Source organism: Lytechinus variegatus, chromosome 14, assembly GCF_018143015.1.
Source record: "Lytechinus variegatus isolate NC3 chromosome 14, Lvar_3.0, whole genome shotgun sequence".
Classification (NCBI taxonomy): domain Eukaryota; kingdom Metazoa; phylum Echinodermata; class Echinoidea; order Temnopleuroida; family Toxopneustidae; genus Lytechinus; species Lytechinus variegatus.
In genome coordinates this window covers 1,496,793-1,508,943 of record NC_054753.1, presented here as the reverse complement: position 1 = coordinate 1,508,943, position 12,151 = coordinate 1,496,793, and the positions used below count along the sequence as shown (strand labels likewise).

General features: G+C 35.8%; 1 protein-coding gene across 1 annotated transcript; it reads left to right on the top strand.

Annotated features, from left to right (window-relative positions):
* The first annotated feature begins 3,301 nt into the window (after window positions 1-3,301).
* Window positions 3,302-12,151, top strand: LOC121428130 (peroxisome biogenesis factor 2-like). Its single transcript, XM_041624722.1, has 7 exons — window positions 3,302-3,443; window positions 5,417-5,494; window positions 6,351-6,413; window positions 7,564-7,770; window positions 8,197-8,349; window positions 9,525-9,776; window positions 11,873-12,151. The coding sequence occupies exons 1-7, from the start codon at window positions 3,414-3,416 to the stop codon at window positions 11,969-11,971; spliced, it is 882 nt and encodes a 293-aa protein (XP_041480656.1). The 5' UTR covers window positions 3,302-3,413; the 3' UTR covers window positions 11,972-12,151.

Below are 12,151 nucleotides of genomic sequence, written 5' to 3'. Positions count from 1 at the left end.
TTTTTGCCAAAGCATATTTTTATATTAGAAAAAAGGAAAGAAAAAAAATACATTTATGTATTCTAGTGAATGTAAATATCATCCGTTTCTATTGTTCTTAGTGCGAAATTGAATATGTATGTTTGTTTCCTTTAACTTCCCAGGAAGTTATATTTTATTTTGCAAGGTTGCATAATGCATAGCAACTTTTATTTTTTCCCTTTTAATTTGTTTTGTAAATAAAGTTACATAGTTATGTGTGTGACCCTTTCATTTTAGCCATGATTCTTCCCCCCCCCAAAAAAAAAATATAAGGGGGAGAAATGGAGCACTTATTTCGCCTTGTGCTATGCCAGTGGTATTCATGCCATATATGCCCTCATCAATATGAGCTGTTTGTGTATTTAATATAAATGTAGCAAAGCCTATTTTTCTTTGCATGAAATTAAGGATTTATTTGTTGTACACGTATAATTTGCCGCTATATGTCTTTTACGGTTGTTGTAATAGTAAGTACGCTCAATATGGTAGAATCTGCGTAAGTCAAATCTCTTTCAGCCATATAAATTGTTTGACTTGGGCAAAATTCAACTAAGGAGGTGAATATGGATGTGTTCAATGTCGGTTTCCAAATTTAAACAGCAACTTGAATCGTGATTAGAAACGCTTAATTACAGAATGTGGATAAAATGAGAAACAAAGGGTACGTTCAATGTCCTCCATTCCCGGTTGTTAATGTAAATGTCTTTCAAATCACAACTCGGACAAAAAAGATACATTTGGAAACGCGATTGAGTTTTGAAACGTCTTTAAATTTGCCCTGTAGTGGAAGCATACACAAGCACGTGTTAGAATCGACCTTTCTTGTGAAGGGTCGACAATACAGCTGCGCTAATGAAAGCAAGAAATTTACTGGTAAAGAGGATTGACATATAAACTGCTTTACATTTTCGACACTGAATCTATTGATCTTGTTTGTGTTCGGTGTTTTGTAATAATGTTTTCAATCATGATTCATGTTGCTGTTGAATTTGAAGATTGACATTGAACACACCCTGAAACATAAGTTTGCATATGCTGGTTTGAAAAAAGGTTTTAACCTTCTTCATCTTGCACATTGTCTAATGTTTTGATCTCTCTATATATTGAAGATATGCAGTTCTGAATTGCTTATAATTTTGAATGGGAGTTTCTAGTTTCTGTCTTCTTGATTTGCTAGCATTCAAAACTTTTAATTGCAAGTTAGTACTTATCAATTTTAGGAATAAATTGTATTTCTTTGTTAAAAAAGTATTTCCTTGAAGTGGAAAATGGAGTAGAAGAGAATGTAAAATATTATGATTACAAACATCTCGATTGTATCATCTACATTGCAATAATGTAATTATTTTTTTCAATTAAGTGCTTCGATGAGAAGTGAAGAAATTGAAATTAAAAGACTGTACATAATGTAATACGTGGTGTGTCTTCACTTTTTTTCTTAGTCACAAAATGAGTCTTACGACTCTGAGAGTGTCGCTAATGAGTGAGAGAGGGACATGGAAATAATTGATGATTTTTTGTCGAGGGCTACTTTTTAAACTCACCGGTCAAAATTTAATACATTTGTATAACTGCTTGCATTGGACTAAATAGGAATATCAGGGGCTATTTTTTCAGTTTTCCAGGGTTTGGGGGGACCTTTATCTTTACTCTGGAGAGGGACCATTTGCCCCTAATTGTAGAATAATTATGCCCAAAGAGTGGAAGGATGGGTATAAAGTCGAGCAAGATATGCCTATTTGACAAACCATGCATTTAATAGTAAGAGTGAGAAAGATGGAGAAAGGGAAGGGGTGGAAAGGTTTAAAAAATGACAAGCAATATTAAAGGAGATTTTTGAGTCGTAAATATTTGATGATTTGCAAGGAGTCAATTGTGCTGAAAAAGATGTTCCATAGTCCTCCGGTTCTTAATCATTATAGATAATGAAATAATATTCAGAAATCACAATATATTCCACATTTTTTTCTTTCATTTTCCTTTTCTCATATTTTTTCTTTGTACAGAGTAGGCCTAACGTTGAGAGAACCCAAGCCCCCTCAACCGCCCCAAGCATATAACCCCCCCCCCCTCCCATCTGGTGATGAACTTCTGGTGATTGGTGATTTTTTTACCTGATTGCTAAGAAAGCATGAATGCTTGTAAGCAAGCAACCAGAGGACCGACGGCTTAAGGTCCCCTCCGAAGGACCTGGTACTGAGGATTAATGCCTTACCAAAGGGCACTAGCGCACCAAGTGGGAATCGAACCCGGGTCACCGGAATACGAATCCCCCGCTCTACCGACTGAGCTATCGCGCCTCCTCTCTACAACTGTCTAAGTGATACTGAACAGCCAGTGTAGTTCTAAGCGAACATATTAACATTTTTAATGAAAATTCTATTGGAAGGCCATTAAGGCTCTGGAAAGCAGGGATGCTGTGTGTATTATTCTCCACAGACAGCACCCCTGGGGCCGATTGCACGAAAGGGTCTTTGCAAGGACCATCTTTCGTGTCGCCCATCTTTTATGATGCGCCATGTGAAACTCATTTTAAATAAATCATCTGCAAACATTTTTCATTCATCCATTAAAATAAACAAAATATTTGTTTATAAACCCGCAACCAAATAATGTTGGCATAAACTAGCTGTTATATCAGTGGCGTAACGAGCGAAATGATGTGATATCATGAAATTGTATAAAATTTGATCTAAAAGCAAGCTAACGAATCTTATTCTTTATCATAAATTTCAGAAACACCCCGCTTATAGCGTATGATAAAAGATGGGCGACACGAAAGACGGTCCTTGGAAAGACCCTTTCGTGCAATCGGCCCCTGGGTTCTGGTATAGGTCAGGTGTGAAAAAATTGAAATATATAACCAAAATGACAATAAACTGATGTATGTTTTGATTCATCCAGAAAAGTCAAATATCGTGACGTGAAACTGTCCTCTACTTCAACAAGTAAGTCCAGATGAATAGATTTCTTTTTTCCATCAAAATGACAATAGGCTATTTAGTGCCCCCCTTTTTTTGTTGCTTGGAATCCTTTTTTATTAATATTTTGATGGGGGGTATTTTGGCTTGTTAAATTTCTCTGTATCAAAATAATGGCCTTAATTTTCTAATGAACACTTTTTTTATTTGCTTGCTTGTCAAATTTACATTAGCACACCCCAGTTAAAAAAAATATCGTCCCCAGGGCACTGTTGGAGAAAAATTATAAATAATGTTGCAGTACATACATGTAACATAGCCTGACGATAGAGGTCGGTCGTATTGTTTACCGTACTTTTACCTGTTGTTTGATCTTGTCGTCGACGTTCGGCAGAGAACTGAGACTGGCTTTCCCTCATTTGAGGTCGAGATCCGTTTGAAACACGAAATTAGTTGAAAAAAGGACATAAGATGGCACATAGTGTTCTCAGAGTTAATCAGGTAAATATAATCTCTTGCTCTGATTGTAATTTAACATTGTTTAGTTTAATTTCCTGATTGAATGCGCTTTCGCACCCGCTTTCAAAACCGACAGTCCTCACAACCTACTCAGCTTGGGGGCAGAGCTGCAGAGTGCGGGCGTGACAATTTAGCTAGGCACGATGTGGGTGTGAAAGCGCATTAGGGGTAAATACTGGGTGAATAAACATAAGAGGAATTGAAAAAAAACGCATAAAAAATATTCAACATATGATATTAACAAATATTTTTAAAAATGAGGAGGGATCGATCGATTGAAACTTTAAAAAGTTAGGGCACTTTCATTAGACATTTACGCATGCATGCTTGTCGGATTTGGTGATCATGCATGATCTTGTTGAATTAAAAAAAAATAAGCAAAAGAGTATCATGTTGGCATGGTGCCCTTAAGACAAAAGTATGCACTTCACTACAGAGTCACTCATCCAAGGTTATGATATAACCTTGTTACTGTTACGACTCCCTGTGTCGTGAAATAATGTTTGCAATGTTTTGCTTGTTTTACCTTGTTCTTGGGGATAAATGTTTGATTTAACACTCTTATTACAGCTATATTCATCATAAAGCTTGGCTGAAAAGAAAACTGAATTATTTAATTTTTTTTCTTCAAAATTTAAAAGAGAGATTGTTCGATGATAATTCAGACCAAATTTGCTTTCCACCAATAGATGGCCTACACAAAATTATGCTATAAATAAGTTTTTCTAGTGCTCTGATTTGTAAATGAAAATGATGATTCCCAAGTTAAAAGAAAGTAGTTGCAGAATTCAATTATTTGATGAGAAAGTCCTTTAAATCAGGGTTAATTGTCAACATATAATCATATAGGGCCTATATGGTACATTCGTGTAAACTTATCTTTGTCAAATCAAAATCTTACTTAGCTGAAAAACAATAATTCTGATGATAATTAACATAACATATAAAAGCATATGGGACAGTCTATTAATATTGTTTGAAAAAAAATCCCTGACGTATCGAGAGAATTCCGTGCTTATTTTTCTCATTTCTGTGCTTATTTTTCTCATGTCAGCAATTACACATTTTCTTCCAGAGCCATTTGGCACATATAAATAGATCTACAAACACTTGGGCGGTAATTTTATTGGATTCTGTTCAAACTCATTTTGAGGTCATTACCACAACTGGTTTAATATATTTCAGGGGAAAGCTCACCCTGAAGAAATGTTTGTTTTAAAAATAGCAGAAAAAATAATGAAAAATATTGGTGAAGCCAAAGGTTTGAGGAAAATCCATTAAAGATTAAAAAAGTTATTAGAATTAAAAGTTTTATATTTGTGACTTCATAAACAAGTAGCTGCCCAATGTTATGAACCGGTAATATAAAATGCATATATATATATATATTTCAACTTTTTAATGGTTCGCGATGACTTATTTTTGGTTTCTTTTTTTAGGAACGGATGTGAAATAATTTTTTCTATTGATATAATGATGGTACAGTAAAAAACATTTTCAATTTTCTGAGAAAATGACCTTTCATTGTTTTTTTTTACGAGACGATATGTAGGAAAGTTGCTAGCATATGACGTCACAAATCAAATATTTAAACTTCTAATAACTTTTCATAATCTTTGATGGATATTTCTCAAACCTTGGCAATATTTTTAAATATATTTCTTTCTGTTATTTTTTTACAATAAACTTTTTGTCAGGGTGAATTTCCCCATTAAGAATGAAAAAGGCAATCATAACTGTATGGAGCTTTTAAAAAAAATAGTTTTATCAAGATCGTGAGAGGGAGACGTCTGTGGTTTTATGTTGCAAACATGTAGGTAGATTAACCACATGCAGGTGGGTTGCCGTGAACAAGTGACTGTAGTGTAGGCCTAGTAGTCCACTCAATGATGGTCAGTACAGTCAGTAAATGATTAATTGTCGGTCTTTTTCTACTTTTTCTTTCATTATTTCAGTTGGATGCCCATCAGTTGGATGATGAAGTTCATCTCCTCCTCAGAGCTCAGTTAACAAAGGCATTCCAGTTCTTCAGGGTATGACACAATCTTTCTTTTTTAACCGTGACAAATGTCATAAACAACAATTCATTTCAGACTCTCAAAATTCAATGAATTGACCTACCATCTCTGTCTTTAATTTGATAAATGACCAATTGACCCAATCTGCATTTTTTCTTAGAGTATTAACTTGATAACCTTGTTTTTTGTTTCTCTTTTCATATTATGATGAAGGTGGATTTATAAAGAAGTATTGTAACTACGTTTGAATTTATTGCTATTTTTTGTTATTCCATGTAGACACCAGCGAATGTGGAGAACCTCTCGACAGAATTTTCATTTCTTTTAGGGGATTCCCAGGCATTGGCTGGTGCTCAATTTTACATTTCTTTTGTAATGTTTCCATTGATGTCATGTTTTCTTGCCTGGAAATGAAAAAAAAAAAAAATCTATGTATTTAAGATTGATTAGATCAATGGCAACCCTTTGTGAGACAGTGCCTTGCATGGTGCATATTTTGAGGTTTGGTATTATGGTAATGATTTTGATTAAATTAAAAAATATGGACACCATCTGCATACTAATTTGCATACTGAATATGTTGCACCTATCACGATTTCATGCATAATTTACAAAATATTTTGCGATTTTTCTTGTTTTACTTTCAAACATGACTCGACTCAACTTGCAGGTTTTGGGTGGACTTAACATTTGACATTGAGTGACAATGAAATACTTCTTTTATGATTGGATACTTTTTAGACATAAGCCACCCTGCTACAAAAAAAGTAAACCCAGTTGTTTTTATACCTTTTCAAGTTTTCATTCATATTAACTTCTGTATCTGGAGTGTGCAATAATCAGAAATATGATATTTACTGTTTTATTTCAGCCCGGTGTTCTCTCAAAGTGTGACCCTGAAGTAAATGCTGTTTTACGTCTATTAATATGGCATGTGAGTATTTTTTTTTTTTTACCTTGGTTTTTTTTCTTTTCCATGATTCCTTTGTCTTTGTAATCATATTTAATATAGTGAACATTATAGTAAAATCTCATTATTTTTGTCTCACCTGCATAGCAGAGTGAGACTATAGGCTCCGCTTTTCCGAAGGCGGCGGTGTCGTCAACACCAAATCTTAATTGAAGGTTAATTTTTTTAAATGACAGTATAACTTAGAAAATATATGGACCTAGTTCATGAAACTTGGACGTATGGTTAATCAAGTATCACTGAACATCCTGCATGAGTTTCACGTCAAATGACCAGGGGGTCAAAGGTCATTTAGGGTCAATGACCTTTGTCCGAATTGGGTGTATCTGTTGAATTACCATCATAACTTTGAAAGTTTATGGATCTGATACATGAAACTTGGACATAATAGTAATCAAGTATCACTGAACATCCTGTTCGAGTTTCAGGTCACATGATCAACGTCAAAGGTCATGTGAGGTCAATGATTTTTGGCCACGTTGAGGGGTATTTGTTGAATTACTATCATATCTCTGTAAGTGTATTGCTCTAGTTCATAAAACGTGGAAATAAGAGTAACCAAGTATCACTGAACAGCTTTTGCAAGTTATAGTAGTTTTCAAAGTCAGCACTGCTGCTATTTTGAATCATGTGATGCAGGTGAGACGGCCAGAGGCATTCCACTTGTTTTAACATATAAAGTAGATGAAGATATGTTATTGGATAGAGAAAAAAAATATATATTTATAAAAATTTGGCCTGAGTATTTTGATGAAAATGCAAACTGACCAGTAAGTAGTTTAATGCATCATAAACCAAGAAAAAATTGATTGTCTTACGTATATAAGGGTTAGCATGAATTTTGTTTGATGTTTTTGATTGCGTGAATTTAAAAATAAAATAGGTAAGTTTCAAGCTGACACTAACCAGTTTTCTTCAATCTATTTAAGACCAAAGACCAGTCTATAATTGAAACAACAAAATCTTTAGCAGTTGGACATTTTCTACAAGATATTCTAATGTTTATTTTTTGAAGCAGTCTGCATCCTCTAAACTGTTTGAATAGCAAGTATGTATGAGACCTTACAAATTACGTTTATCATATTTGACATCCTCTTTTTACCTTTGTTATCAGTTTTCAATTAGTAAATCAGGAGCCACCATTGGTCAGCAAATGCTCAACATGCTCTACACAAACAGTCTCCCTCAAGGTCAAAGGTCATATACCCTGGATCAGAAACACAAGGTACTCTATGCGCTGCTCCTCGTTGGATGCAGGTGGTTTCAGGAAAGGAGTTCGGATCTCTCTCAGATGACCAGGAGCAGCGAAAAGTTTGATTTGGTACGAAAGTCAAATTGACCTAGAACTTTCTTCGAAAAAAAAAAGGAAAATGTGTATGTCATAAATTTGAAATTCGGCGGGAACTCTCAAATGCTATGAGGGCTTTACATTTTCAAGAGATGTACAATCGTATCTTGCATTAAATGTTAAATTTGGTAATTGATTGTGAGCCAGCTTCAGTAACAGAAAGTATTCGGTTTTATAAATTGATTTGTTAAAGTTGAAATGGATTTATAGATTGTGAATTTGAAATTAATAATTTTGCAATTGATTTCAAATAATTTTGTAGTAAGTTCCCGGCAATGTCACTCATGATTTAGAGTCCTTAGCCTAGGTTTTAAGTTTGGTTCATCTTATCATATACCGGTACCGGTAGTCTACTTTATATATCTTCTGTTTATGAAATATGTGTCTTTATTCTAGTAGGTATGGAAGCTGATCGATCTGTTGGAGCGACTGCTGAAGATAGCCTCTCTGATCAACTTCCTAGTGTTCCTGCAGCAAGGTTTCTTTCCCAGCATTCTTGAGAGGGTATTAGGCATCATTCCAAGGTTTGCACAGCCACAGTCTGTTAGGCAGGTTAGTCATCCCCTCCACCCCTTCCTCCTCCTCTTCATTCGTCTATCTTTTCTTCTCGTTCTTCTTCCCCTTTTATCTTGAGAGAGAGAATATTTAATAATAATATTCCGCATCTATATAGCGCTTAATACATCGGAACAACGTCTCTAAGCGCTTTACAGACATATTATTACCCCGGTCATCGGATCCTTGCATGCTTGCATACAATGTATGCACCTTCTCCACTCCCTGGGGAGCATTCCAACAAGAGTTCCATGACTCAATTGCTAGGCATACTACATATAGGCTTTCACATCCTACCGGGTACCCATTTAACACCTGGGTGGAGAGTGGCAAAGTGTGGATTAACGCCTTGCCAGAGGACGCTAGGCCATGGTGGGATTCGAACACACGACCCTCTGATTTCAAGGCGAGAGTCGGAACCGCTACAGCACGACGCTTCCATGTAACAGTTCCACGCGTATTTGGCATTATTCCAAGGTTTGCTAAACCACAGTCTGTCAGGCAGGTTAGTTACTTCCTCCACCCCTTTTTTCTCCTCTTTCTTTCCAGCTTTTTAGATCAAATTTGTGAACACCCAAAATTAGGTGTCCAGCTGGGAGACAACGAGTCTTAGGTTTTAGGTGTCCAGACGCTATTTTAGGTGGTCACTGCTAAATTTGTTCTGTATCAATATGCTATTGATGTTTTATTTGATTATTACCCAAGTTATAAAATTCCTGACAATCAAGTACACAGAAAAAGTGGGAGATTAGTCCTGGGGGGGCGCTTCATGAAAGGACTTGTCGGACGTTTTATCGGACAAGTCCCATTTTATCCGACAGTTACCATAGGATCAGTGCCTTTCAGCCAATCAAAATCATGGAAAGATGTCAGATCTGACAACTTCTTGATAATGCTTGGCTGACAGTCACTGTAACCATAGTAACTGTCGGATAAAATAGTTCTTGTCCGACAAGTCCTTTCATGAAATGCTCCCCAGATTACTTGAGGCAATCAACTCACCAAATTACTCATTTGAAATTTACATAGTTTTTTCAATCGGCCATAACTTTCATATATTCTTTGTGAAATTTCTCTCAAAAGGCCAATGTTCTTTGTTTTTCATTGCTTTGCTTCTATAAATTCTTTGCCAAGGTATGATTCACTCTTTTCTCTTGACCTTTGTATGTTAGGTGACCTTTGAGTTCATGACCCGAGAGCTGCTGTGGCACGGCTTTGCCGAATTCCTCTTCTTCCTCCTCCCTCTCATCAATATCCACCGCATCCGGAACGTGATCCGAAGAAGAGTCGCTGGCATCCGGACCGGGCGCGGAACCTTGCAGCGGTCTTTAGCTGAGTGCAAGGAGTGTGTTGTCTGTGGAGAATGGCCGACGTGCCCTCAGGAGATAGGGTGTCAGCATGTCTTCTGCTACTACTGTCTCAAGGTATACTAGTATATCGCCGTTTGGTTATTAAAACCTCATATCTCAAAATTCAAGAAATTTAAGACAACATTATTTTAGATTTGTTACATAAGTAGTGACCTTCTGCATTGAAAGAATTTTCTTTGAGAAGTAGGAGACTGCTTGCAAGGTTGCTGCAATTGTCAAGAGTCTAAAATGCAGCTTTTCTGAGATGTTTTATAAATTTTTGTGAATATTGAGATACATGTATGAGGTTTTAACACCTCAGTGACAATATCTGCCATGCGTTGGCAAACTATTTCTTTAATGCAGTTTGTAAAGATAATTTTTATTCAAAGATCAGGAACCTTTTTCATGAAGAATGAAGTATGGAAACTATGCTAAACTACCATGGTAACAGGGCTCGTCAGCCAATCAGGATCAAGCTTTCCATGGTAGTTACTATAATGGCAAAGTTAACATAGTTGTAAGGATTTATGAAATCGGCCCCTGGGCAATTGTTATATAGGCGGGGGCGGAGTGAGGTCACATTCGCTTTACGACGACACCACTGACCTTAGTGCGATGAAAACAAAGTATAACAAACACAATGACATAATGTCAGAAACAGAACTGAAATTACAGAAAGATTTGTAAACTTCCAGATAAAGAAATGGGTAAAGTCAACTATCACGACGTCCAGCACAAAGTATGAATGCGATGTTTGTTTGTTATGCATTGCAGGCATGCCAAAACGCCACACTGCTGTACGAGTCGCTAGAGCATTGTTTTCATTGGCTGGTCAGTTGTTAGGGCTTGAGATTAAAAATGCCTGGATGTTTGCCCCGGCCTATAGAGTAATTGGCCCGAATTCACAAAGATGGCTTTTAAAACTCGGTTGAACCCATGGTTAATGTAGATTTTCTGTAGAAATTATGCTTATTTACTGCTCATATTATAAGATGTCCAATGCTGATGCGCGCTGTTGTCACAGTCCGCCAAATTGACACATGTTGCCATTGTTAAATATGCTATTTTATTCATGAGTCCACTGTTTGAAGAGTAGACTCAATAATTCAAAACAGTGGACTCATGAATGAAATAGAGTGGATAACCGCGCGCTGTGATGCTGTGACAAAAGTGTGCATCAGCATTGGACATTTTTTTATGTACGCATAAATAGAGCGGAAGTTATACAGGAAATCTGCATAAACCATGAGTTCCACCAATGGTTTTAAAAACCACCCTTGTAAATTCGGCCATGGTGTCTAAGTACTTGTCTGACTGTGTTTTCCCTGTATGATATCACTGAAAAGATTAAAGTGTAATTCATACATGAATAATGCATACAGAACAACACCAAGCAAAACTTAATCCCTAATCTTGATATTTGAGTTTGGCTTGATAATTTAGTGCTTTCTGAAACCTGTGTCGCTTTTTATAAAAATTGAAAGACTTTCAAGGTTCAAGGTTTTATTCATATCAAACATACCACATTTTTAACAATATCAACAACTCAGTACAAACAATAATATTATACAAGACAAACAATAATATTATACAATACAAATTATTATAGGTAGGCATAAATAAGTATCGTAAAATATGAAAAGTGTACTTAATATAACAATAGAAAATAAGTACTATAATGCATTCTTGTAAATGGTTGTAATATAATGACAGTGAAAGAAAATGTGAGGTGAAGATATGGGGAGCCAAAGGTAAAAGCAAAGCTTGTTGGTGAAAGGCTCCAAGGAATATGCAGTGAGAGTCCCATAAAAATATCAATACGACAAGAAAAATAAAGGAATAAATAAAAGGGCAAACAAAAAGTAAACAAAAACGGGGATACACAAATACGTAAAAGATGAGTAGGAAGAAATAAGTGTAGAAAGCAACAAATTGAATTATAGCCTGTAGGAGAATGGAAATAATCATTGCTAAGAGTGGGAAATTTAAAAATTTATGAGAGGAAGAGACATCTTCCAAAGATTAAGACAACCCACGCGCAACGATGATAAAGGAGCAATGGGAAAATAAGACATAAAGAAACAGACTTTGAAAAGCAGCATGAATATTCTCATCAATGATATCAAATATATAGCTATGATATTTTGTTTATCTTCCTTCATTTTCAGAGTAACTTTGGAGCTGACCCGTCCTATACTTGCCCTTCCTGTGGTCATGCAGTGGAAGAGGCGAGTAACATCCGTCCAGTTATGTGCTCCGTTAGATAACAGTCAACCAATCGTTTGATTTCAACTCAGGATCCAGCTAAGCTCAAATTTTATCCCATGGTATATGCTTTTACAGAGATTTTGCCAAAGTTAGTGAGATACTCTTTTTAAAGGGGAAGTTCACCCTTAAGAAAACTTTGTTGTAAAAATAGTAATAAATATTGGTGAAGGTTTGAGGAA

Coding starts and splice junctions, on each gene's coding strand:
- LOC121428130 (XM_041624722.1), top strand. CDS start 3,414: ATGGCACATAGTGTTCTCAGAGTTAATCAG. Junction 3,444..5,416: donor GTGTTCTCAGAGTTAATCAG/GTAAATATAATC, acceptor TCATTATTTCAG/TTGGATGCCCATCAGTTGGA. Junction 9,777..11,872: donor TCTGCTACTACTGTCTCAAG/GTATACTAGTAT, acceptor CTTCATTTTCAG/AGTAACTTTGGAGCTGACCC.